Here is a 27,535-nt window from a genome sequence, read left to right on the forward strand (position 1 = left end):
TCATCTTCCAAAAGATGTTGAAGCACTAGCCCTCAGATATGTCTTGATTTTATTCCTGCTTCCATAGATTGACACATCACTCTCTTTGAAGGCGCACTGCTTTTATTAGAGAACAGTTGTGTCACGTGAACTGCAACATCTCTAACAAAGCACTCAACTGTGATTTATAGCAGTATGGAAGAGGTCATATAAACAGTTTTTTTTGTTTTTTTGCCAATCTCTTGAAAGAAGTCCAGTACACTTAAAGCATTTTGTCAAGATGACACTAAAAAAAGAAGTTGACACTACAGTTTAAATTGATGTACTCATTTTAAAGTGCACTCACCAAATTTTTGGAGTTAAGAAATTTATCCATAACCATTTTATTTCTTCATTCCAAAGGTATCAGCACTACTGATGGCACAGCTGAGAAGGACAAAGATTTCCGAGGGAAGGCTCAGAAACAAGTGCAGTTTAACCCAGGACAGACCAGTGCTACTTGGAAGGTGCGCATCTTGTCGGACAGCCTGTACGAGCAGACGGAGACCTTCCAGATTGTTCTCTCAGAGCCTGTCATGGGAGCACTGGAATTCCCAGAGACAGCAACAGTGGAAATTTTTGACCCTGAAGATGGTGAGCTCACAAAAAAAGAAAAACAATGGTGCCAGGTGCTGAGAATTGTGGTGCATTGAAGGTAGCAACAGAAATCACCATTAGGGTTCAAAAGCCTAACTTATCCAAACAAGCTTCAACTTCAAACAAACTCAAAATTCAACCAATTGTAAGAAATGTTGCTACAACATGAAATGTGTTTAGTCTGAAGTAGGAGTTATGTTTAGTCTACCAATCATTCTGGGGTATCCTTACTAAGGACATTGTTAATATGTAATAGAGATGTTTCTGATATCATGCATCAAAACTATAATGATTAATATTAAAGTTAACATGTAACTGCATTCCAGGGTTACTGTAGCTCAACTGGAAGAGCATGGTGCTATCAATGTCAAGCTCATGGGCACGAGAGAGAACACACAAACTGATAAAATACTGTTATTACAGTAACTTGAATGCACTGTAAATCGCTTTGGATAAAAGTGTCGGCCAAATGCATTCATTTAAATGTAAATGCATTCGCAACCCACTAAACCCGCAAAAAAATATTCAAATAGAAAAAGCAAATGGCTGGACTTGATTTAATCCATCAGTAATTGGTTGGCTAATGAAAAGTGGGCAGTACATACCAGAATGGAGCCTGGTGGGTGGAGGGAAGGGGTTGAAAAATAAGAGAACAGAGCATGTTTTGATTAAAGGTTATGAATATTTTTTTTTCTTTAGAATACCTGCATTGATGTATTTGACCACATTAAGACCAATAATGTGTATTAAGAATTTAAACAGGGTTTCTTTTAATGTTATGTCGACTGCAATGTTAGAGTCATGTAATCAATTGAGAAATATTACATATTTTATATTCTGTAAGTTAGAGTCTGGTTTGGTTCATGGCTGGTTGCGTTCCTTGGAGGCAGGATACATACATCATAGTAATAACTTGAGTATAAGACAAAGTGAACCAACTAGACAAAGATAAGACTGAAAAGGTTGAGAGGGAGTGCCGGTGGGGGTGAACTTCACAGCTGTCACCCTTCTGTACATTGTAATCATAGCATAATATCTCCAGAACATCTGAATAACATCCTGGTACCTGAGGATCAAAACAGTCAACGCATGCCTCTGAAGTTTTGGCAGGATTTACGGCTGACCTAGCAAGAGCAGTTCTTTGTTGTCTGAAAGCTGATCACAGTGAATAACCCGAAATAAGACTAATGCCACCTATACAAAGCAATCTCAGACCTGATTTCCCTTTAAACATTATAGTGTGTAATAGCCCAAATGTTCATTCCACAATGATGAATTTGATTTTAATTTTTTATTTTGGACAATTCAACTATACATCAATTGATACATTAATCCGTTTTGTGTATTCAGTATGTGTGCTTCCTGGGAATCAATCCCATTCACGTCACAATGTCATTCACAGGAAAGATTATTGATTCCCACATGCCCATGATTACTATTAGACTTACAATGCAAAAAGTTACAGAATTACCATGTTTTTAAACATGGTACTATGGTATTACTATATTTTTGGTCATGTAACATGGTAATACTATGGTATCCAATTAAATATCATGGTATATGAATATGATAATAGTTTATTACCATAGTATACAGCAAATTACAATGGTATTACCTGATATCATCAGTGTACCATGGTTCCGATACAGTTTTATAGTTTTGTAAGTTGCATATACAATTAGTGTTCTCCCAAATACATAATGTAAGTACGCTGTACACTCAAGGAGCACTTTGTGAGGAACACCTGTACACCTACTTATTCTTGCAATTATCTAATCAGCCAATTGTGTGGCATGTATAACGCTGATATGGGTTAGGAGTTTCAATTAATGTTCACATCAGTCATCAGAATGGGGAACAATTTGATCTCAGTGATTTCGACTGTGGCATGATTGTTGATGCCAGATGGGCTGGTTTAAGTATTTCTGTAACTGCTGATCTCCTGGGAGTTTCATACACAACAGTCTCTAGAGTTGAATGTGCCAAAAACAAAAAACATCCTGTGAACTTCAGTTCAGCAGACAGAAACTCCTTGTTGATGAGAGAGGTCAATCGAGAATGGCCAGACTGGTTTGAGCTGACAGAAAGTAACTCAGATAACCACTCTGTACAATCGAGCAGAATAGCATCTCAGAATGCACAACACATCAAACCTTGGATGAGCTTCAACTGCAGAAGTCCATGTTGGGCACTTTATTAGGACCACAGTGTTACTAATTAAGTCCTCAGTGAGTGTATATAAATACTTCATATATTAAATTAAATTATGAAGTATTTGAACTAGGCTGTGTATAATTTCTTATGAACCGTATTGGTTCTAACAAATATTTAGCCACAGTTGTCAAAGAGCAATGTTTCCTTAAGAGGATTACATTACAAAGTTTAATTAAGCTTGAAATACACTGTCCTCATTTAACACATTATTGGTTGCAGAGATATGCTTGTGTTATGCCTTTGCACAAGGAAATAAATCAATATCATACCATAGTCTTATAGGTTAAGTCTGATTTAATTATATTCCAAGTCTAAGTGTGAAAAGGCTTCATGCATATTTGAAAAAAGCATAAAATCAGGTTTTAGTGCATTTTTCAGACAGAAAATCGCACTTAATTGTATTTCCTCAGAGAGTTGCTCAACTATATGTTGTGTCAATATTCCATGAAGATCAAGCCTCATATGGATAAAGGGGATTCATTTATTTGAAATGGTGACCGCGAAGTTGGCAAAAGTTATGAGCCCACAAATATATGAGTTTGATGCACCATAGTATTAACTTTCATGCTCCCTCTAATTTTTTCGCTGCTACTAGAATTCATGTCATTGTTTTTGCCACTGGCTGTGTAAAATATTCTCAGACTCTGCTGATAAGGGTATTCATTTTTATCTCTCCTACTACAATGAGACAGCAGTTGAGGATTATTTATAATGAAACTTGGGGAGTGTTCGAAGTCTGTCAATTTACCACACAACTCTGAGGTGTTTGACAGAAACTGTAAAAGATCAATCACACATTTCAATAAACTGCACACTGAAGCTTAAGTTAGACAAGCATTTTTAAAGTTTAGGGTATGTGAGGACATTACTTGAGAATAAATGTAAAGTTTGACAGAGCGTCAGGGCCCTGAATCCACCTGGACCCTTGAAGTTCCTCATCCAATGCTGATTTAGGTTATGTTTAAAACTTTTCCTCTTGAATATCACTATAAAGAAGTTGTATTATTGTTTGCATTGTAATTATGGAATGCATTTTAATTGTGAGATCATTTTTTTATTCTAGAATCGACCGTGTTCATCCCTTCTGCCATGTACTCTATTGAGGAAGATATTGGAGAACTTCTGATTCCTGTTAAAAGGTCTGGAGATGTCAGTCAAGAATTCATGGTTGTGTGCTTCACACAACAAGGTAAATTATCATCTTAACTTCCATTCAGATTCCAGAATTAACTTTTGGCAACTGAATTTAGCATTTAGATAGCTTAATGCAAGGAGTATAGTTCTGCAGGCAAATATTTGTTTTAATCATCCTAGAAGACGCAGGAGTTATGGCAGATGTTGTCTTTGGTTTAAAGGCTAGACTATCGATCATACAGTTTGACTTAAACTATGTTCTTTTTTTCAGTTTCTAATGAAGTTACGGGACACTAGCATTTCATTTACTCACCAAAGCCAATTTTTACTCATATGGTGCTTGAGAAATTGTCAATTTTGGACCCTGCTTACTGATATTTCCATTGATGAGAACAATCTCCAAGCATCTCTGTGTGTATGCATATTTTTGGAAAGTGGGGGTGTGTCTAATTCAATGGCTAATGCCTTTAGTCTGCTGGAATTTCCAGAAGAGCTAGCATCACTTACAGCACCTATAAATAAATGTTTGCATTATAGCTTGGCTTTTATCCCTGATTAATGCTGTGAGATTGAATTTGGAACTAATCACAGTTCAATTTCACTCAAAACTTCCTCTAATCTTCTATTTATCCTTATCATTCATACCTTATCCATGCAGGTACAGCCAAGGGCACGGTCCCCACCATGGTGCTTTCCTATTCTGACTACATTTCCCGACCAGAGGAACACCACAGCATGCTGCGTTTCGATAAGGGTGAGACAGAGAAGCTGTGCCGTGTGGCCGTCATCGATGACTCACTCTACGAGCCGGAGGAAAGCTTTAATGTCACCCTCAGCATGCCCATGGGTGGCCGACTTGGTCAGGAGTTTCCCACTGCCAGAGTCACAATTCTGCCTGATGCTGATGATGGTGAGATGCCTCAGTGTGTTGGATTTGTTTATGTTGTTTCAACTTGTAAATTAAATGAATTATTGTGCAGCTTGAAGTTGAGAATCTCCTCTTTATTTTGATTTGCAGAGACAACTATAAGTAAGGCATTCCTAGGTTGATTTCCCCAAAATGTATATACACTGTGGTTCTGTGGTGCTATCAAAACATTGTAACGTACAATAGAAGTCAGTTTGGAGTGCTAGTAGTGCAGAGATTACAAATTTTACTTTTAAATTCCATGGTAACAGGATTTAATCCTGTTCATTCATCATGCACATAGTGAAAAAATTATTGTAACAGTTTACAATAATTTCATAATTTAAATCACATGAATTGAACTTGAGCAGCAATGTTTTAGAATTTTTTAAGCAATCCACACAAAAAACTAAGTTACTGTTTAAGGGTTTTAAAATATGTATTAAGTTCTCTATAGATTTGGCAAACTGTCTTATAAAACAAACGATTCTTTTAAAACTTTGGGGGAAATTTGCTGCTGGTAGTTGAAATTTTTTGTCAGGTGCTTCCATTTGACGTTGATGTCTGGGAACATGTATGAGGCTTTGTTTTAACACAGTCCCGTTGCGACCTGGCTCAGAAATATGAAGGGAAGATCACACTGAATGTTTAATCTCGATTCATGGGATTTATTGAACACCACAGCAAGCCTTGACATTATTTTCCAGTCATAATTCATGAAGCATGAGAGCAAAGAATGGAGGCTTACCTTAGGGTGGAGAGACTTGATATGTTTTTTCTGTAGAGAGATCATTATTATTCCAACGTGGTGTTTTAGATTTTTTTTTTTTTTATCCTTGAAAGAGCAACCTGTCTAAACCTTTCTGAATAGATGTATGCTATGCCTGAACAAACTCAGATTTTTATGGAGAAGTGTGCTTGTCAAGATTTAATTTTTAACAGTGATCGTATGGTTTGAGAAGACTTAGAATGTAGCTTTTAAGTCACATTGATTATACTTCTATAGTACATTCATAGGGCCTTGTCCTTTTTGGAGTTTGGTGGTGTGAATCAACCTCCGTTTCTGTTATATAAAAAGTGCAGCTTTAAAAATCTGCAAAAGCTCTTCTGTGTTCCACAGATGAAAAAAAAAAAATCATACAGCATGTATTAATATATTTATATTAATTTGATTCATATTCAAATCATATTTATTTTCCAGAAATGTTTTATATTAAATAACCTATATAGAGACCGATAAATTCAATTGTAATGTATTTTGTCCAATATGGCATTAAATATGGATCAAAACAGGGCTATCCAATATGGATATATAGTGTTCATTCATGTGTGCCTGTCTGTGTGTGCACATGTGCATCTGTGCCCCAGAAAGAATTCTTATCACTCATCTCCAGGCATAGTTACAGGTGCTGTCCTCTATCATATCTTCCCATGGTGCCTCTTTGTTCAGCAACACCTCTGGCTGCCTGCTATGTCCTGTAAGCGATGCTTATCCTGCACAAACAGTGTAGAATGGAGGTAAAAGATCTAACAAAAAATGCAGATTTTAATTTGTTCCTACATGAGACTCAGCCTGAATCCATAGGGAAGAATGGGCCCTCGAGTATGTGGGAGGTTTAAGATTTATTAGCATTTACATACTAGACACACACACATAACTCTTTGTCAAATTCGGTTTATTCAGTTTGATACGTTTGATGTATATCATCATAAGAAAGTAATTTGGTTTTACACAAACAAATCTTTCTTTACAAATCTAGTAGAAAACAAAACATTTGGCAAATCAGCCCAAGGATTGAAGCTCCTTTATCTTTGCTCAATTGAATCATGGCTCATTGAATCTGAAAAAAGTTTTTATTACTCATAGCAAGCCTTTTATGGCTAAGAAAGATGTCTATAAAAGAAAGAGTTTCAGTGAATAACTTTAAGACTTATATTTCAGTGTGTTAGTCACACAAAGCTATCGTATAGCTTCAGAAGACATGGAATATTGCATACTAACTTTATGGTACTTTTATTGTGCATGCATTTTTATAATTTTAGAGCTCAACAGCTCCAGTCACAATTCACCTTCGTTATAAAAAAAATATTGATAATCCTAAAAATTTCACCTTTTCAGTTCCATGGAAGAAAGACAGTCATTTTGGTTTGTAACAAAATTAAGGTAAATATAAACGATGACAGAATTTTCATTTTTGTTTGAACAATTCCTTTAAAAGGGTCTATTTAGAGGACAAAGGTTACATGTCTGACATTCCCGACAGTTGGTCCTTCCAGTGTAATCGAAACCACTGTTTGTGAAACGCCATGTTTGAGACTCCTGGGTCAGCTCTTGAGGCATCAGCACAACTGTGGTGTGATGGTAATCTCTGTGTCAGAATTTTTATGATGGTAGACTTCATGTAATATTTCCAATTCATAATTCTGTCTGGAAAGTCACCAAGCCATTCCAAATGTAAATGAAGTGAAACATTGAAAGAAAGCATTGGGGCAGTGATATCAAGTGGCTCAAATTGTAGTGGATCTATTGCAGCTGAGTTATCACAAGGTGCATGGATAGAAACAACAGGAATGGCACAGAGGAAGGCCTACATGCCGAAACGTGTTGGTTAATGTTATTCATTTTAAGTTTAATAAAGGTTTTCACTGCAAGTGTTGCTGGATTCCTCTGTGCCATTCCTCATCTTTCATTGTTCAGTAAATCAGAGAGCCCAGACCCAAACTTAAGCCATTGGTTTAGCCAGTGTTGTTGTGTCAGGGAAGGCTGGGAAGCTCAAACAAACAGAGCAACATTTTGATAGTGCCATTATGTTTGCACTTTTCGGTAAAATCAACGAATAAATGCATTACAGTTGTTGCTGTGATAGGAGAAAGTATTTTAACAGAAAAAATCTGCCACGCAGATTGCCCCCCCGTAAAACCCTCTCTCCTGTCACCCATTAACATGTGGCCCCAGAACATAAAAGTAAGGAAAAGAATGCCTTGACTTTTTATTAGTTCCTTTTATAGTGGAGTGTGGTTAGAGAATGTGCTAGACTGTTTGATAGATAGATTGATAGATAGACAGACAGACGATGATGGATGGATGGATGGATGGATGGATGGATGGATGGATGGATGGATGATTGATTGATTGATTGATTCTCAGTTTCACTAGTCTCTAGCTGCCAGACATACAAAAATATTCTGCAAGATGTTTTGTTTTGCACTTATCTCAGGCTTACCTCAGCTCTTGATATTCAAGGCAACAATTGGAAGCCTCTAGCACGTATCGGTTTGCAGGTTGATCCAGTTTCATATGGGTGAATTGTCAAGCATAAACACACACGATAGTGGACAGCACTGCTTTGTGGAAACCGGCTTTGTTTGCATTTTCATTGTTATCTTGTTTTCCAATCTAGATTCTTGGCTGATGTCAAGAATTTCAGCAAGGGGGAGAAAAGAAAAAAAGGGAGGGATAGAGTGAAAACATCGCCTGAAGCTACTGTCTGACAGCAATGCTCGTTCACCTTCACAAATGACGCATACATTTGAAACCTGATCGATTGTTTTTAGAAAAGACATCACTTTGTCAGATTATTGAGCTGCCACCTAGATAGAGTACTCAGAGCACGCACAGACGTGTAAAAATAGACTAGTTAGACTGGACTGTGCAGTGGTGCTTTATAGTTTTTAACGAATTAGAAGTGCAAAATTGAAGTTGGTCGTAGCAATAGCTTTTTTGTCTCGCATTTCTAGGTTTCACCCACTGCTAAGAAATTTTTCCCCAGCAGAGATCATACATTATGTTTGTACGTATGGAGGTACGTATGGAGGTACGTACGTACGGATGGATGGATAGACAGACAGACAGACGGACGGACGGACGGATGGACGGACGGATGGATGATTAGACATCTTGAACCTGAAGGGTGTTGTCATTGTAAAGCCTTGCTGTCATTGTAAAAAAAATCTTACTTCAATCAGTGTTTATAATGTAATTTTGTAATTTCGTAAGTGCTTGTTCAAAGAGACAGAAAGATATCAGATCAATACAAGCACAAAGAAATGCGCACACATTTACATACAGGCTGTGTCCAAAACCTAAGAAATCTGACCTTTTAAGACAGCCTGATGTTTACTGAGATGCCTTCATCTGGTTTGAAGGCTGTATATATATGTATCCTTTACTGCCTATGATGTCCGACAATCTTGTGTATGTGGTTTGGCAGTAGGCTGAAATAATACAAATGTTGTCTGGTGGACAGGTTGAAAGCAGTATGAGTTAAGAAATGAGAGCCTGGTAAACAGAATCAGCTGGCAACATCATATTTAGGAAATCTTTACGTTGATGAGTCTGCTGTGGACGTGTTTTCTCATGCTGCGGTAATTGCTGCTGGATTCAGCATAAATCAGCCTTGCATGCATACAGGAGGACCTGCTTGTGAGTTATTGAAACAGTAAAACAGGAGAACTCTTTTACCTCAGCATCAGACTCACTAATATACTGCCTGATTTCAGGCCGTCAAGGTGTGCTTGGGCAATAAAGCTATGATTATGGACTAGTTGAAGAAAGAGATGGGGAGGGAATATCCGGAGGGAGCAAAATGAGTGTCGGAGACTGTCTGTCTAGAGCCTGTTATTAAGATCCTGTCTTCTGAGAATCTAGGTCAGCCTGGACATGAGGAAGCAGATGTTCTCTAGAGAAGTTAATGGTTTAGGGGGTCCAGTTAGATTTATATCATCATCCATGTTAGAGATTGCCAGGATTTACTGTATCTGTAATTTACCGTAGAAATGCAGACGCGAATGCTCAGCCAACATATTTAAAGCACATAGTCCTGTACTACATACTTAAAGGGATATTTCACCCAAAAATGAAAACTTTGTCTTCATTTAATCACCCTCATATTGTACCAAACTCATCTGACTTTCTTTCTTCCATTAGTCATATTCACTTTCATTGCAGAATTTTACCTCCAAAGTCTAGACGCAAAAGAAATAAGATCTTGAGCGGTTATGATAACCATAGGCAAAATGCCTTCTTCAAGATTATAGTGTAGAGCTGCATTTGTAGTTTGTGCCAGAGCTTGATGCCGAGATTAAGGCTTCTTAAAGATGCATAATGATTTTAGTTGGTAGGGAGGGATGCGGTGAATGACTCAACAGAATACAACTGCATTTCTTTTGGGTTGATTTAATATCAGGAAGCTTTCAAAACTACAGATATAATTTACAGAGACAAACCATGTTTTCTCTGAAGTATGTAGGATAAAAAGTGAACATGATTAATATGATCATCGTTTAAAGAACAGTTTAAGGAGGAGTTCCTGTTAACCTACCCCATGGAGAAAAGGACAGTACTTGTAAAAGTCACATTACTATTGCACACATACACAAAAACCTAAATCTAAACAATCTAAATTGTAAAAATCTTATTAGATATAATAGGTTGCTAATACATTTTTACAAACGTAGAAGAGTATTTCGCTGAATGGATTCTGCACACTTAGTGCGTTTTCATGCATGTTCTTACACTGAATATGTTTAATATGCTGACAAAATATGTTAGCATCTTAACACCGTAAACAACATTTTTATGGGGGTAAGGTCATAAATGGTTTAAACATGGTCGATTTTTGTCTGAATTCCAATTTCATGTTGCATGTAAACACATTTACCAGCATTCATACCAGCATATCCTAAGTGTTGTGTGCATGATTGTTTACGTCAAATGCAGAGAATATTCAGATTGTCATGGAATGGGATGTTTGAAGGAAGGATCCAAGCGCAGATAGGCAACAATGAGCATTTATTAAATAAAAACAGAAAACATACCAAACAAAACACTCTCGATGGAGAAAAAAAACTAAAACAAAAAAACAAAACCAAACTAGAATAAACACAAGAATTACAGAATTGACAGAGAATGCAGACAGCAAACACGAGCACATGACGACAGGAGTAATGAATTAAGTGAAACAATCCAGCACAGGACAGCATACAGCAGGAGCTAATAAAGGGAGAGACATTAAACAGGTTAACAAGAAACAGATGAGACCAATGAACTAATTATGAGGAGACAAGGAGGCGGGGTGACATGCAAGACTGAGAGACATGTGGCAATACAGAAATGAAACAAAGCCATGTGCTCTCACAGACACAAACACCCGAATGACATGAGCGCATATCGCCAGAGACAAAGGCAAAGACAAAGGCAACACACACTCATGCCAAACGACAGATAAGACGGGGACATTTGTGCAAGGGTTCAGCCACAAATAAACAGGCACCAAGACCGAAGCGGCCAAATCCCCGGATCGCGACCCGGTTGCGCAGCGCAAAGCGAGCGCAACACGAAGCTGCCCAAGTTCGCGAGAGACAAACACAAAACAATTGACACCAGTGCATGCTGTAAGGATGATATATGAGCAATGCACTCCTGCCGAACACCAACAAGGCAAGAGAATGCATGACAACGCCAAAAGGGTGAGCCTTGCATTCTCACATAGACTAGACAAAATACTAAACAGGGATGTCAGAGCTCAGCCACAAAGAAAACAAAAACACAACCAACATAAATGGCTGAAACCTGATGGTTTCAAGTCTCATGTAAACGTGGTTTTCTTGTGTTGATTTGTTGGACAGATTTTTTATCATTTTTGACAGTTATCATAGAAATGCACTTACTGGTGCGTTGTTTATTTGTAGATGCTGTCTACAAAGTTTTAGAACCTGATTCAATAAAGGAATTATCCAAACAAATTATTTCCGAACTTACGAATCGTTCTGAGTGGTAAGTTGCGGAGGATGCAGCTGACTATTGCAATCTGCCACACTTCACTTGAACTGAACAGCAACAATTCTCAACTGCAATTTTGGTATAAGAGTTGGCTCTTTAAAATGTTGAAAGTGCTCTCGACTACACCGCGTGTCTGGATACAGTATATGCATGTTATAGCGTTTCTTTAAGACCTTTAAGACATTACAGCGCTACATTAAAAAGTGCTATACAAATAATTCTGGCTTGACTCATTTTATTATCAGTTAATGAATAAAAGGTTGGTCATACTAGATTTTGTGCTCCATTTGCTTACATTCAATTGAATCCAAAAGTGGGAGGCCAGAAACACAAGCTGGTAATATGGCATGCATGCCATCATATCCTAACCTTTCTTATCCTACAACATTACTTATATCTTGATCACTAGAAATTGTACACAAACATCTCTTTTTATAAAAATACATGGCTATACTAGTGTTCTAGAACTTACCCGAACCCTAAACTTTAATAAGCATAATTTACATAGAAAGTAGGCATGTTTCTACTGAAAGTAATAGTAATAACGTAATTTAAACTCTCTTGGTGGAGTGCTATTTTCAGCGTATTTAGCACCTTGTATGTTGGGTTGCGGGCGGTTTGTGAATAAGAGACACAAAAGTGGATCAACTTGTAAGTGAATTTGCTCCGTCTTTGAACATTTAAATCTTAATTGTGCAATCTTTCAGTCTGTCTCCACAGTATGTGTAGCTCATTTTGTTAACTGTGAAAATGTTCTGTAAAAGCAATTGCAACATATTATGGCGTAAACCTGCAATCACAAATTTAGGCTGTGAATCACAATATGCACCTTATTGGTTTCTCTTGTGTTAGCCTCTGTTTCACCTGTCTGTAACCATGGACACCTTCATGTGTACCCATGATTGTTTTATGTGATTGCAGTAAATATGTCCTATTTTTTTTTTTTTAAACACAAATCATTTGCATCTCATTGGAGAGCTCCTGTGAAAATGTGTTATGTGAGGCAACCGCGATTATTGGGCATTCAAATTCCAATCACATTTTAATGCTCAAATAACGGAAAGGGAATTTTAAGCTACCAGTAATATACTGTATAAATTACATGAACGGCACATTTGTGTGTCGTTCAGTTTAACTCCGCATCCGAGCATCACTGAGCTGCACCGCGTAGGTCAAACAGCTCCTATCCTGAAGAGTGCTGTCAGCAGAGGCTTGTGCCTCAAAGTATAAACTTTGATAGTGAACACAAAGTGCGCCGGTTTCACTTTAAAAAATCATGTAATGGCAGATGTTCCTGGTTCATACACGCTGTGTTAGTGACGCACAGAGGAGACGCACACTATTCTGTGGAGTGATAAAATGATGAAACAAAATCTCAAATGTTTTACTTTATGACAAATAAGGGCTTATAGGTTTAATCAGAGCCTTAAAATAATGCGTGAAAGTGAAGAAATTAGGAAAGAAATATTTTACTATTGCATAACATAATAATATATGTATATTATATATATTTTATTGTAAAATATATGAGTTAAAAAACAAGTGTAAATTTTAAATTGACAAAACTAAAGTTGTTTTAAATAAATATTTTGATACTTATTTGATTTTTTATATAACCTGTCGCTCAATGGGAATGCCAAGGAAAGTTCAACCACAGTTACGCGAATGCGTATATGTAAGAACCGCTCTCCAGACTCCCAGTAGACATTCTGCCACTTACCCTGGGCTCATGCCACGTGTTAGTCTTTGAAATTATTACTTTTGCATGCATTTTTAAATTTGTATGAGGAGGTTTAATTATTATACGCAGAATTCAATTGGAGTGAGATAGAGCTTTTTGTTAAAGACCCCATGAAATCAAAAGTGGAGTTTTATGGCTTTTAGTCCATGAACTGTATGCTATCATTGAGACAAACTATATGGAAGTATAGTCCTAATAGTTGCCAAAATTAACTTTTCGATTTTTTTCCTTTTCGTGTGAATGTCCTGATATTTTACCACATAAATAATAAAAATAGACGTGAAATACTGATTTAAGTTGACATTTTTGTAGAGACAGGGCGCTTGTAGGCAGAGTAATATGAGCGACAGAACACAAATAGAGCTATGTAGGAAGCACTATGGGTTATTGACACATAATGTTGACCGAGATGAAGAAATATTAGAAATGTTCAAAAATTTGGCACACGTGTCAAGTTTGTAGAAATGTAATCTTTGAGTCCATTTTTGCTTATTTTTAATTTTTTTACATTTTCTAGAATTTTTACATTTTTTATTTAATGTCTTTAAAAATGTCTGTAAAGCGGACCAAGGAAGGGACGGGAACAGACGTCAGCTTAAGGGGTAAGCTTTATTTTTTCAGTTTAATTAATTTAATTTTCACACACACACACACACACACACACGTAATCTCTGCCGTGTTGTCAGCCTCCGGATGCTCTGTGGCTGCTGGCTTTTATCCGCTCTCCTCACGCTACTGCAATTAGAGACAGGTGTTAGACATAATTTAGCTGAGGTGTGAGCGCCCTTACCGCTTTTCTCTCCCGGACGGGCGCTTGACCACGCCCCCGCTGCCACATACCCCCACCGCCCGACTCAGGCCAGGGCGTCATCCGGCCTGCCTACCACTCCCCCCCCATTTCTGGAGAGGAAGTCAGCGGCAGCCATCTGCACCCCCGGTCTGTGGACCACCTTGAATTTAAAAGGCTGGAGGGCCAGATACCAACGGGTGATCTGGGCGTTAGTATCTTTCATGCGGTGGAGCCACTGCAGTGGGGCATGATCCGAGCAGAGGGTGAAGGCCCGCCCCAGCAGGTAGTATCGGAGGGTGAGGACCGCCCACTTGATGGCCAGACACTCCTTCTCTACGGTGCTGTACCTAGTCTCCCTCAAGGAGAGCTTCCGGCTAATGTACAGCACCGGGCGCTCCTCTCCCTCCACCACCTGCGAGAGTACGGCCCCCAGCCCTCTGTCTGAAGCGTCCGTCTGCAATACAAAAGGAGAGAGAAGTCAGGTGCATGCAAAAGCGGCCCCCACAAAGTGCAGCTTTAATCTGTGTAAATGCCTGTTGGCACTGCTCTGACCATTGGACCGGATCTGGAGCCCCCTTTTATTGAGGTCAGTCAGCGGGCTGGTGATATCCGAATAGTTAGGCACAAATCTTCTGTAATAGCCAGCCAGCCCCAGGAACTGCCTCACCCCTTTTTGGTCTTGGGTCTAGGGCAAGTCGCAATCGCCGTGGTCTTGTCAATTTGGGGACGCACCTGGCCATGACCCAAGTGGAACCCCAGATACCGTACCTCCACACGCCCAACCACGCACTTTTTTGGGTTTGCCGTGAGCCCGCCCGCCGCAGCGATCTCAGGACGGCCCTCAGATGTTGCATGTGCCGTTGCCAATCATTACTATAAATAATGATGTCGTCTAGATAGGCAGCGGCGTAAGCAGTATGCGGTCTGAGGATCCTATCCATGAGACGCTGAAACGTGGCCGGTGCCCCGAACAAACCGAAAGGAAGCGTCATGAATTGGTGTAATCCGAACGGCGTGGTGAAGGCCGTTTTTTCACGGGATATTGGTGTCAAGGGGATCTGCCAATAACCCTTCGTTAGATCCAAGGTCGAGTAAAATCGAGCCGTACCTAACCGATCGAGCAGTTCATCAACACGGGGCATTGGGTACGCATCAAATTTAGACACCGCGTTGACTTTTCTATAATCCACACAGAATCTTACAGACCCGTCGCTCTTGGGAACAAGGACGACCGGGCTGGACCAATCGCTGTGGGATTCTTCTATTACTCCCATCTCAAGCATCGCGTCCAGTTCTTCTCGAACTACTTTCTTTTTATGGAAAGAGAAAAAAAAAAATGTCCAGAGTGCTCAAGGAGTTCAAAAAAGTATACGAAGGTGCTCTTTGGGGTCGAGAGTTCAATGTCATGTAGAAAAAGGAAATCCAAGGCACTCTTCTTAGGAAAATAAAGAAGCCTTTATTGGACTGGCTATATCATGATAGAAAAAATAATTAAAACATGTGGGGGAAAAGATACAACCCACGCGTAGCGGCACAAACAGCCTTCTTCAGGGTATATTTTCCAAACAAACAATTTCCTCTTTTATAGATGCTAATTGGAAACACCTGGATGACAAATAGCCTGCACATACAGAGAAGGTCCACTGGGAGGTGGTTACAACAAAAAAAATAAAAAAAATAGAAAATCACAGAAAAGGGCTGAAATCTATTTCTTCCTTTAAACCAGGATATACTGTGGCCTGTAATTCATATATATAAAAAGTTTCTCTCTGTAGAAGTAATTTTAATCGGTCACCACCCCGAATACTCTTTTTAATCGTTTCTAAACCCTCAACCATTAGACCTTCTGGGTTACTATTGTGCACGTTTTGGAAGTGTTTTGCCATAGGGTAATCTAAATTGGCTTTTCTAATGGCATTATTATGCTCAGATACTCTGTCTTTAAGACGTCTCTTGGTCCGGCCTACATAAAAGCATCCACATATGCATGATAACCTATATACCACAAAAGTGGTATTGCAATTAATGAATGTCTTTATGGCATACTTTTTATCTGTCTTGAAATTAAAAAATTCTTTACACTCTTTCATACTAGAACAATGATTACAAGACCCACATTTGTAAACTCCTTTTAAATGTATGTTAAGCCAGGTGGTCCGTTTTTCGGCAGGAAGATGACTAGATACTAGCCTATCTCGTAGAGTTGGAGCCCTCTTAAAACTTATTTTTGGAGATGCAGAAAATACTTCTCTAAGAACAGGATCACTCTTAATAAGATTCCAATTTGAATGTATAATTCTTTTTATGGAATTGGCCAAGGAGCTATATTCTGTCACAAAATAGGCCTGATTTTGTAAAGCGGATGGTTTTTTCTTCTTCTGGAATAACTCTAGTCTAGAGATAGCCTGGGCTTTCTTATAAGCATTTTGTATAATCTCTGTATGATAGCCCCTTTCTAAAAATCGGTTGGACAGAATTTTAGCTTGCACTTCATATTCATTATCTGTGTCACAAATCCGTCTAAGACGTTGAAACTGGCCAAAAGGTATATTATTCTTTAGCCAATTTGGATGGAAACTATCTGCTTTTAACATGGTGTTCCTATCTGTTGTTTTGCGATATACAGTAGTGTGGAGTTTCCCATCTTTACCAATAGAAATAGTTAGATCTAAGACGTTAATAGTCGTTTTGGAATGTTCCATACACAATTTTATATTCCTATCATTATTATTCAAGTACTCATAAAATTGTAACAATTCATCAAAAGAACCTCCCCAAATCAAAAGAATATCATCAATATACCTCCCCCACCATTTTATCTTGTCAATATACCTGTGTGGATAGACAAGATCGCTCTCCCACAAACCTAAAAAAAGGTTAGCATAGTTGGGGGCAAAACATGCACCCATCGCAGTGCCCCGAACTTGGATATACATTTGGTCCTGGAAAAGGAAAACATTGTTCTTAAGTGTCCATTCGGTAAGACATTCATTAATTGCAATACCACTTTTGTGGTATATAGGTTATCATGCATATGTGGATGCTTTTATGTAGGCCGGACCAAGAGACGTCTTAAAGACAGAGTATCTGAGCATAATAATGCCATTAGAAAAGCCAATTTAGATTACCCTATGGCAAAACACTTCCAAAACGTGCACAATAGTAACCCAGAAGGTCTAATGGTTGAGGGTTTAGAAACGATTAAAAAGAGTATTCGGGGTGGTGACCGATTAAAATTACTTCTACAGAGAGAAACTTTTTATATATATGAATTACAGGCCACAGTATATCCTGGTTTAAAGGAAGAAATAGATTTCAGCCCTTTTCTGTGATTTTCTATTTTTTTATTTATTTTTATTTTTTTTGTTGTAACCACCTCCCAGTGGACCTTCTCTGTATGTGCAGGCTATTTGTCATCCAGGTGTTTCCAATTAGCATCTATAAAAGAGGAAATTGTTTGTTTGGAAAATATACCCTGAAGAAGGCTGTTTGTGCGCTACTGCGTGGGTTGTATCTTTTCCCCACATGTTTTAATTATTTTTTCTATCATGATATAGCCAGTCCAATAAAGGCTTCTTTATTTTCCTAAGAAGAGTGCCTTGGATTTCCTTTTTCTACTTTCTTTTTATGTTCGGGCAAGCGATAGGGGTGGCAACGTACCACCACGCCATGCTCGGTCTCGATATGGTGATGTATGATGTTTGTGCGGCCCGGTAGAGGAGAAAACACGTCCGCAAACTCCTTTTGTAATTCGGAAACCTCTGCGAGTTGGCGCGGTGAGAGGTGGTCTCCACAAGGAACCGGGATGTTGAGATTGCGGGCTTTGTTTACCTCCGGTCCGAGTTCTGCCCTCTCCGGAACTACCGTGGCCAACGTCACAGAGGCCGCCTCTTCTCTCCACAATTTCAGGAGGTTGAGGTGATATATTTGCCGCGCGCCCCCTCTATCGGTACGTTTAACCTCATAATCGAGATCCCCTACTCGTCGTGTGACCTCAAAAGGTCCTTGCCACTTGGCGAGTAATTTAGAGCTCGATGTTGGGAGTAATATAAGCACTTTATCTCCCGGTGCAAATTCCCGTAGCTGAGCACCCCTGTCATACAGCCGGCTTTGGCGTTCTTGAGCCTGGAGCAAATTCTCCTGTGTTAATTTCCCCAGTGTGTGGAGTTTTGCTCTAAGATCAAGAACGTATTGAATTTCATTTTTACTATTGGAAGGTCCCTCCTCCCAAGCTTCGCGGATGACGTCGAGGACCCCGCGTGGGCGTCGCCCGTACAACAGTTCAAATGGGGAGAACCCCGTGGAGGCTTGCGGGACCTCTCGTACTGCGAATAACAGAGGGTCCAGCCACTTATCCCAATTCCTAGTGTCTTCGTGCACAAATTTACGAATCATATTTTTGAGCGTCTTATTATATTGTTCCACCAGTCCATCTGTCTGAGGATGGTACACGCTCACGTACATGCGAATCGACTTAATGCCCAAAAGTTCGTAAAGTTCGCGAAGTGTTCGTGACATAAAAGTAGTGCCTTGGTCGGTGAGGATTTCTTTCGGAACCCCCACCCGGGAGATTATCTTGAAGAGTGCCCCTGCAACACTACGTGCTGAGATGTTGCTCAAAGGCACTGCTTCCGGATATCGCGTTGCGTAATCCATCAGGACTAACACAAAGCGATGTCCGCGTGCCATTCGTGCTAATGGCCCGACGAGGTCCATTCCAAATCTTTCAAAGGGAACCTCGATCAATGGAAGGGGGCGCAATGGCGCTTTTGGGGTGGCCGGTGGGTTTACGAGTTGACATTCGCGGCACGCCACACACCACCTGCGGACGTCACCGCCAATGCCCGGCCAATAGAAACGGGCTATTAGACGGAGAAGTGTCTTTCTTCCCCCTAGGTGACCGGCCATAGGATTAAAGTGAGCCGCCTGGAGAACCATTTCCTGGCGGCTTCGTGGAATCAACAATTGTGTCACTTCCTCCTTTGTTTGAGCGTCCTGCGTCACTCTGTACAACCGATCTTTAATAAGCGAAAAATATGGGTATGCAATGGCGATGCCCGGCCGGAGCTGTTGACCATCAATTACTTTCACTTGGTCAAGAGCATGTTTAAGGGTTTCGTCCCGCGACTGCTCTAGAGGGAAGTCCCCTCAGGGAATTCCCTGAGAGCAGGGGCGACCACCTCGCCCTTCCCTCGTCATTCCGAGCAGCCGAGGGCGGCCCGGCTCCGCCTCCCTGCCAAAGCATCGCACACCGCACACCTCTTTATGCAGGACCCATCCGCACAAATACCCTCTAAAATATCTTTGAAATTCGGCCAATCAGTACCCAAGATTAGCGGATGGGTGAGGCGGGAACTAACCGCTGCCTCCACACTATGGTTTTTTTCCCTGAATTTAATCGTCAAAGTCACCATGGGATACTTGTGAACATCCCCATGCACACACCTCACCCTCACCAGTTTAGCTAAACCCAAAGCCCAGGGTTGAACCAAGCGTTGGTGGATGGTGGTCTGGTTACAGCCGGTATCCAACAATGCTTGGTATGTACCCCCTTGGATCCTTACCAGAATACGGTACGCTCCAGCCCGATCGGGGGCAGCCTGCGGGAAGTCGGAAACCCGCACCACGGTCCCTATTTCCATCAGCGGACACTGATCCCGGAAGTGGTCCGGGTCTCCGCACCTCCAGCAGACCGGCCCAGGCGCCACGGCCGCACCCGTGCTGGCGGGCGCCCCCACCTGAGGAGGAGAGCGGCTGAGGGACGGGGAAGTGGTAGGCGGTTTCTCCCATGGCCGGGAAGTTGGTCTCACAAATCCTCCACGCCTGCGGGGGGCAGGCACGGACCCTGGGGAGAGAGCAGAGCGAGAGGGAAGAGGGGAGGGGAAAAAAACAGGGGAAGACACAGGGGAAGGGGAGAAAGAGAGAGATGGCCCATCCGCCCTTGGAATCGCCGCCATGTGGTCCTCCGCGAGTCATACGGCTTCCTCCAGCGACGCCGGGTGGTGGCACTGGACCCACTCCGCCGTTCTCCTGGGCAGCCATTGCGCGAACTGCTCCAGCACCACCTGATCGATGACTTCCTCGACGTCGCGGTCCCCCGCGAGCAGCCACCGCCGACAGGCGTCCTGGAGCCGTTGCACAAACGCGAACGGGCGATCGGACTTCTCTAGCTTCATGCTCCGGAAGAGTTGGCGATTCTCTTCCGGGCTCCGACCGACCCGTTGCAGTATGGCCCTCTTCAGGTCAGCATAAGCCAGGAGGTTTGTCGCCGGCAGTTGTTGCGCCGCGAGTTGGGCTTCCCCGGACAGGAGAGGGATTAGGCGGGCTGCCCACTGTTCGGGCGGCCAGCCCCAGATTTCTGCCGTCCGCTCGAACAAGTCGAGGAAGGCTTCAGGATCATCTGCTGCCCCCATCTTCTGTAACGTGGGCGGGGGTAGCGTAGCGTGGGTGTCCGGGGTTGCGGCTGGGGCCGCCGCAGTCTCCTGGCTGAGGAGGCTCCGGATAGCGAGTCGGTCCTCTGCCTGAGCCCGCATGATCTCGAAGAAACGTCGATCTTGATCCTGCCGGAGCTCAAGCAGGGATTGTTGGTGGCCTTGATGGAGAGTAGCGAGGGACTGGAGGACTTCCGCCAGCTGGGAGGACTCTATGGGGCGACTGTTCCATAACTTGGAACACAACAAAAAAAAAAAAGGTGTTCCTTCAATTCCCGGGTTTCAGCACCAGTGTAAAGCGGACCAAGGAAGGGACGGGAACAGACGTCAGCTTAAGGGGTAAGCTTTATTTTTTCAGTTTAATTAATTTAATTTTCACACACACACACACACACACGTAATCTCTGCCGTGTTGTCAGCCTCCGGATGCTCTGTGGCTGCTGGCTTTTATCTGCTCTCCTCACGCTACTGCAATTAGAGACAGGTGTTAGACATAATTTAGCTCAGGTGTGAGCGCCCTTACCGCTTTTCTCTCCCGGACGGGCGCTTGACCACGCCCCCGCTGCCACAATGTCATGTGGTGTAACCATTAAGTAAAAGCAAGTGCTGTAGCAAATCATAGTTCGCAGCTGTGACATCAACTAAAGGCTGTCTATTTGAAAAAAATAGCCCTTTGAAATGTCCCACCCCAACTTCCTGATGTAATAGAAAATATGTTGACACAAGAAAGAAAATGGTGCTTTTCAAACAATTCCATGTGCTCTTCGGTCTTTCCTTGTAAAAAATTTTTTTTTGGCCAGTGTTCAAACGCGCAGCAGAGTAAAGTGCCTATGAAGAGTTGATGTTCGAGAAATGTTTACAGCTCAGATCATTCAAGGTTTGTAAAGATAATGCGCATTAGTGTACCTAACTGCAGTGCTTTTAAAGAAAAGAAAGCCCAATTACGTAGTTCAAATGTAGCCCACCAGCGCCATGGCAGGATGCCACGTGGGTAACCTAATACACCCAGTGAAGCGTCAGTAGTTTGGCTTGTTTAGGAGTTTGCCTTTCAGTTAATGGGCTGTGGTGCTTTGAAGCTTACAGTTTGTCCCTTTTACAAATGAACCTTATCTGATTTTCAGAGCTTCGAGACACACTCTAAAACGCACCCACAATCAAGTCCCCCTAAGCAAAACCAAAGCAATCATTTCTGATCACCTTCCAGTCTAAGCTCTGCTTCGCCCACAGTACTTTATATCTCTGCAGGGACAGGAACTGGCACTGCCAAGGCACATCATGCAATTATATTTAATGTGTCTCCAACACCTAGATAAAGCAGGAGATAACTACCTCTCTCTTTTACTGAAGTGAGCACTTTATAATGTAATTTTCACCACACGAACAATTGAGTCTTATTTTTGCCCTTGGACAGAAGCTTCTAGGCAGAGCCTGAAGATATATTAGCTTGTTAGCGTTTTTACACAACTTGCACTAATGCAACATACTGTACTTTTTATTGCAAGTGAAGCATTCTGACTTTTGGCATTTTTGTAAGTTGATTAAGTTTAGCCTTTGATCACAAGTGCAGGTTGTTTGAGCACCTTAAGCATGAAATTAGTTTGGTCGTGTCATGTTTAGCTGTTTTCTGTGATTGTTATTGAAATTGCCTAATGTGGTTCCCACTCAATACGGACTGGTTGCTCTAAAACTAAAGGTTAATTTACTATATGGTTAGTTGATTAAACATGTTTTAATATTTTACTCATGTTGTTCCAAACCCATCTGACTTTCTTAGGAAGATATTTAGCAGAATATCCAATCTGCTCTTCTACATTCAGTGAAAGTGAATGGTGATTTACACTGTCAAGGTTGAAAAAATGTAAAAGCACTGGAAAAGTAGAGTTTTGTGCTATATTTAAAATGTTCTGAAGACATATGATAATTTTGTTTGTGTAATAGACCAAAATGTAAGTCTTTATTCAATGAAAATATTTGTAGCTCTCAAATCTAATTCACATTTGCATTCAGCTCAAAACATTTAAATATGTTGTGTGGCATTTGGTCACAAGATATGCTAAAGTCATGTTGTTTAACATCATTGATGACAAACCTGGCACGACTTATCTTAAGACAGGGTTTGGAACATCATGATGGTTTCATGGTTGCTAGAAAGAGCTTGGAGAACCCTTTGGTGCCAAGTTAAACCATTCCAAGATGTGCCTCACATGAAAAAGCTAAAATGCGGAAATGGTTCTAATTTCTGTTTTTTTATGAAAAAAAAGTGTGATGACAATTAAAGCATCACTAAGGACTTTGCATGCCCTCAACAGTACATTCCATTCTGATGTGACAACAGTTTGGTGTTATTTTAAGTGGAAAAATGAACCTGCTATTCTTTATTACCACCTTGTGCACTTGCCTGTGAGACTCCCATACCACACAAGAACAAAAAGACTTGTCTGTATTTATTTTCCCTGTGCTTAGTTATGCTTCTTACCGTGGACATATAGGAGCTTAACCTCCATCAACACCTTCAATGTGCTACCCCCAATCAGTTTCAGTAGATGACACGGTGCCTTCCAAGAAAACACATTTGGAAGCCAAGTGTGACATCGGTCTTTCACCAGCAGTAATGGTGTTAGTGAGCTACAAAAAAGGACTTGACAGTGGCTGGTGAATTTGACTATAGAGGAATTCCAAGACAGGTAAAGTTTTAATTGCAGACAAACAGGTCCAGACCAGCCCGTCTATGTCTGCATCCCCTCCTTTTTTCAAAGCTACCTCAGGCGGCTCATTGTTCTCAAAGTCAATATCCTGTAAGGTTCGACAGCAAAATGAAAATGATGGTTTTTGTACCAATATTTTGTGATAATGACATCTAAATTTAAACCATATGCCTCCAGCATTAAATAAAAAATGTCCCTTTTAGTATATGTACTGTATAAACATTGTAATTGCAAAAAGAAAAGGGAGTAGTTAGACATTAAAACTGAAGAGTGTGATTTCTGCATCACTACCTTTTCAAAGCAGAAGTTTTCAAAAACACTTTTTGCTTTAAATAAATAGAGTCTCTCCCAAAACTCATGCTATAGTTTAGGCCAATATGGCTGTGTCGGGCTGGTGAAATGGGTGAAATCGAGCTTGCACAGATAGAAACATCTGTGTTCATGTACTTAGTATGTTTTGGGTCTTAAATGTGTAATATGCAGTATGCAGATGAATGTATTTGTTTTTCCTCTACAGATGGTCGATTTCTTGCTAACACTTTACAGTAAGGTTCCATTCGTTAGCATTAGTTTATTCATTAGGTATCATTATCAAGCAATTAACAATATATTGTTTACATGATTTATTAATCTTTGTTAAAGTTAGTTAATAAAATACCATTGTTCATTGTTAGTTCTTAGTGCATTAATGCTAACAAATACAGCTTTTGATTTAAAAAAAATGTGTTAGTATATGTTGAAATTAACGTCAACTAAGATTACTAAATGCTGTAAAATATTGTTCGTTGTTAATTATGTAACTAATGTTGTTAACTAATGTTAACAAAAAGGAACCTTGTTGTACTTAAGTGTTACCGATTTCTTTTTTTTTTATCTAATTCACAAATAGTTTACAGTGCATGACATTATTAAGTAGTACTCCCAATGCACCGATTAATACGACATCTATTTACATCAAAGTCATTGTTTTCTAACAGTTCCAGTTTTCTATTTTGGTGACGTGGAATACCATGTGGATGAGAGCGATGGATACGTCGAAGTGCGGGTCTGGAGAACAGGAAGTGACCTCTCCAAAACTGGAACAGTCACAGTGCGGTCTCGGAAAACTGACCCTGTTTCAGCCGAAGGTATGTGTCAAACAAGGATAGTTGATATGCCAGCTCTTAGCATTACATGCGCAGACACTTTTATATATAATTACTATAAACATGCTTGGTTGTGCCATTACACATTGTCGAGCTTGTATTTCGTGAAATCCACACCATGAGACAATAATATCGTGCTACAGGCCTCGCTGGCTTTTCAACACACACATAACAATAGACAATAGACAGCAACAGAGGAAAAGAGCTATTCCCCTCTTAGATGTGGTGTGACTGACAAAAGGTAAAAAAATAACCAGGCCTTCAATGCCACCATCTAAAATGATCTAGAAATGTTTTAATTTTGTCTCAACCAGGACCGCCCATGATCATTGTAGGCTATTTATGGGTTGGCCTCACACAAAGTACTCCCATACAAGTGTGAAGGTTTTTCTGTGCCAGTCTTGCAGAGCCAGATTTTGATTACTGGCTGTCTGATCTGGATCACGTTGTAGTTAATTCTGACTGAGAACCACCAAACCACGATCAATCTTAGTTCATTTTTTAGTAGGTAAATATGAAATCGATGAAACCAAAATAGCATGCAACTAAGTAACAGATCATTCAATTAAAAGTAATGGAAAAACAATCTCCACGCTCTCCAAAATACCTAGTATAATATATTAAATTAAATAGTAAATATAGTAAGGTTTATGATTAAAGCAAGTGAAAAAATCTGCACAAGTTTAAACTGAAACAATAGACAATACACTTTTATTCAAGATACACTGAATAAGACCTTAATACATGGCAATTCAGATTTTTATGTAAATTTGACTTGTTTTCAGGATGTTTGTATTATTTATTTATTTATTTTTTAAAGATAATGATATTGATTAGGACTGATTTCTGCATTGATCTATTAACATTCTGTAAAACATTTGACACAGCTGGTCTGGACTACGTTGGGATTAGTAAGAACCTGGACTTTTCCCCGGGCGTCAACATGCAGACGTTCAGGGTCACAATCCTGGATGACCTGGGACAGCCTGTTCTGGAGGGACCAGAAAAGTTTGAGCTGGTTCTCCGTATGCCCATGAATGGTATACTGGGAGATTTAGGAAAAGCCACTATCTACATCAATGACTCCATCTCAGATTGTAAGTGGTCTTACAATAAACCTCAGTTTTTTATTACATTATCTCAGGAAGGAAAATGAACCACTTGTGTGGCCCTCAAGTGGTTTATTTTGCCATAATGACCAGCTGACTGTACATTATCCCACTTATTCCACTGCTACTTGCCAAAAAAATTAATATACAAAAATGTTATTATGTCAGAAGAGACTGCAGAGTAATATAAGAGACAAGAAACTAACACAGCTGTATGTATAAAATCGATTGCCTTGCAAAAATCTTCAAGTATTAAAAGAATATTCTGGGTTCAGTACAAGTTGAGCTCAATTGATAGCAATTGTGGCATAATGTTGATAACCACAAAAAAATAATTTTTGACTCATCCCTCCTTTTCTTTAAAAAAAAGCACAAATCTTGGTTACAGTGAGGCACTAACATAGAAGTGAATGGGACCGTAAACATTAAATTACTCACTTTCAAAAGTATAGTCACAAGACGCACGGCTATGAAGTAGTTCCAGGTCTTGACCGCATAACGGTTCCATATCACTTCACCAAACTATTTCACTATTTCGCACACATGCACGTTGAGACTCATGTCATGACCAACAAATAGAGCCACACCCCCCATGACTTTATCAATACAACAGTTTCTATTATCCATAATAACTTTTAATATGTGAAACTTTTAATGTTTCAATGTATTTCACCCTCATCAGCCTCACATAGCTATAATGGAAAGCACTGCGCTACCCCTCCCCCTCTCTCTTGCTCACACACATGCATACACACATTCAGGTGTGCATTATTTTTCAATAATTCAACAGTTTGTCATCAATTATTTCTTACACGAATGCTGTCGATTGAGCTTAACTTTTATTGAACCCGTAATATTCCTTTAAGGAATAAAACAGACAATCCCCTCAAAATAAGATCAAACATATTATATAATTTAAGGCTTTTGACTTTAAGGCTCTTTTGTTTTTATGCTCAGTGCCCAAGGTACAATTCCGAGATCCAACATACACAGGTAATGAGAATGATGGCCAGATATCTGCTATTGTGTACCGTAGTGGAGATCTGAGCTACAAGTCCAGTGTACGGTGTTACAGTCGCCAGGGCTCGGCCCAAGTCATGATGGACTTCAATGAGAGGCCAAACACAGATGTCTCCACCATTGTCTTTTTACCAGGTGAGATTTGTAGGTATTATTAAGAATGTTTGTTTTTTCTGAATGGTTATTCTGAAAGAAATACAGAAGGAAAGAGTAACTGCTTTAAGTTCCTGTAGCTCAACTGGTAGAGCATGTGAATGTGTGTGTAGGAGAGGTGGAGAAGCCATGTGTTCTCATTCTTGTGGATGATACTGAACACGAGGAAGATGAGGAGCTCAGACTGGTGCTTGGAAGCCCCAAGAGTGAGTCTCCGTTCGGGGCGTCTATTGGGGCTCAGAATGAGACACTCATCAAGATAAAGGATGATGCTGACAGTAAGACACTCCCAGATTCCTGTAACCAATTGTGATAATTTTGTTGTTTTCTCTCAGTGTCCCAGAAAGTACTTTCTTAATTTACATTTTTCCCCATTTCAAATGTTTCACTTCTAAAGAAATCAATACTAATTTTAGAAAATATGTATAAAAACATGACCACTCATATGAGATCAAGAGTTCAGTCCAATCAGTATCCTTATTAAAGCTCTTTTAGTCAACATGGTGCTGAGGGGCCTCATGGGGGAAGCCATGTTAGCATCACATGACCAGCTGAATACTACTCGCTTAATCTCTGTTATTGGACACTATCATTCATGGATTAAATTAATCCTGTATACTGTGTAAAGCACATTTCTACAATGACATTGGTAGCTGAAATCTACTGTGTTTGAATGATGCAGCATCCAGGCCACTAGGTGTCAGTGTAAGCCAATGTAAGCCATTTCGACATACTTCACCTTTAACAGCTGATGGATGAAGTTGTATGGCTATATCATAGATGTGCACAA

General features: G+C 40.2%; 1 protein-coding gene across 1 annotated transcript in view; it reads left to right on the forward strand.

Annotated features, from left to right (window-relative positions):
• Positions 1-27,535, forward strand: part of LOC127629479 (FRAS1-related extracellular matrix protein 2-like) — a 106,467-nt gene that overhangs the window by 59,300 nt on the left and 19,632 nt on the right. The window contains exons 4-10 of the mRNA XM_052106576.1: positions 382-612; positions 3,893-4,018; positions 4,622-4,873; positions 24,296-24,445; positions 25,351-25,560; positions 26,530-26,727; positions 26,859-27,023. Coding sequence (XP_051962536.1) covers positions 382-612; positions 3,893-4,018; positions 4,622-4,873; positions 24,296-24,445; positions 25,351-25,560; positions 26,530-26,727; positions 26,859-27,023 — 1,332 coding nt within the window. The remainder of the gene's footprint in view (positions 1-381; positions 613-3,892; positions 4,019-4,621; positions 4,874-24,295; positions 24,446-25,350; positions 25,561-26,529; positions 26,728-26,858; positions 27,024-27,535) is intronic.

The sequence above is a fragment of the Xyrauchen texanus genome, chromosome 36, assembly GCF_025860055.1.
Source record: "Xyrauchen texanus isolate HMW12.3.18 chromosome 36, RBS_HiC_50CHRs, whole genome shotgun sequence".
Classification (NCBI taxonomy): domain Eukaryota; kingdom Metazoa; phylum Chordata; class Actinopteri; order Cypriniformes; family Catostomidae; genus Xyrauchen; species Xyrauchen texanus.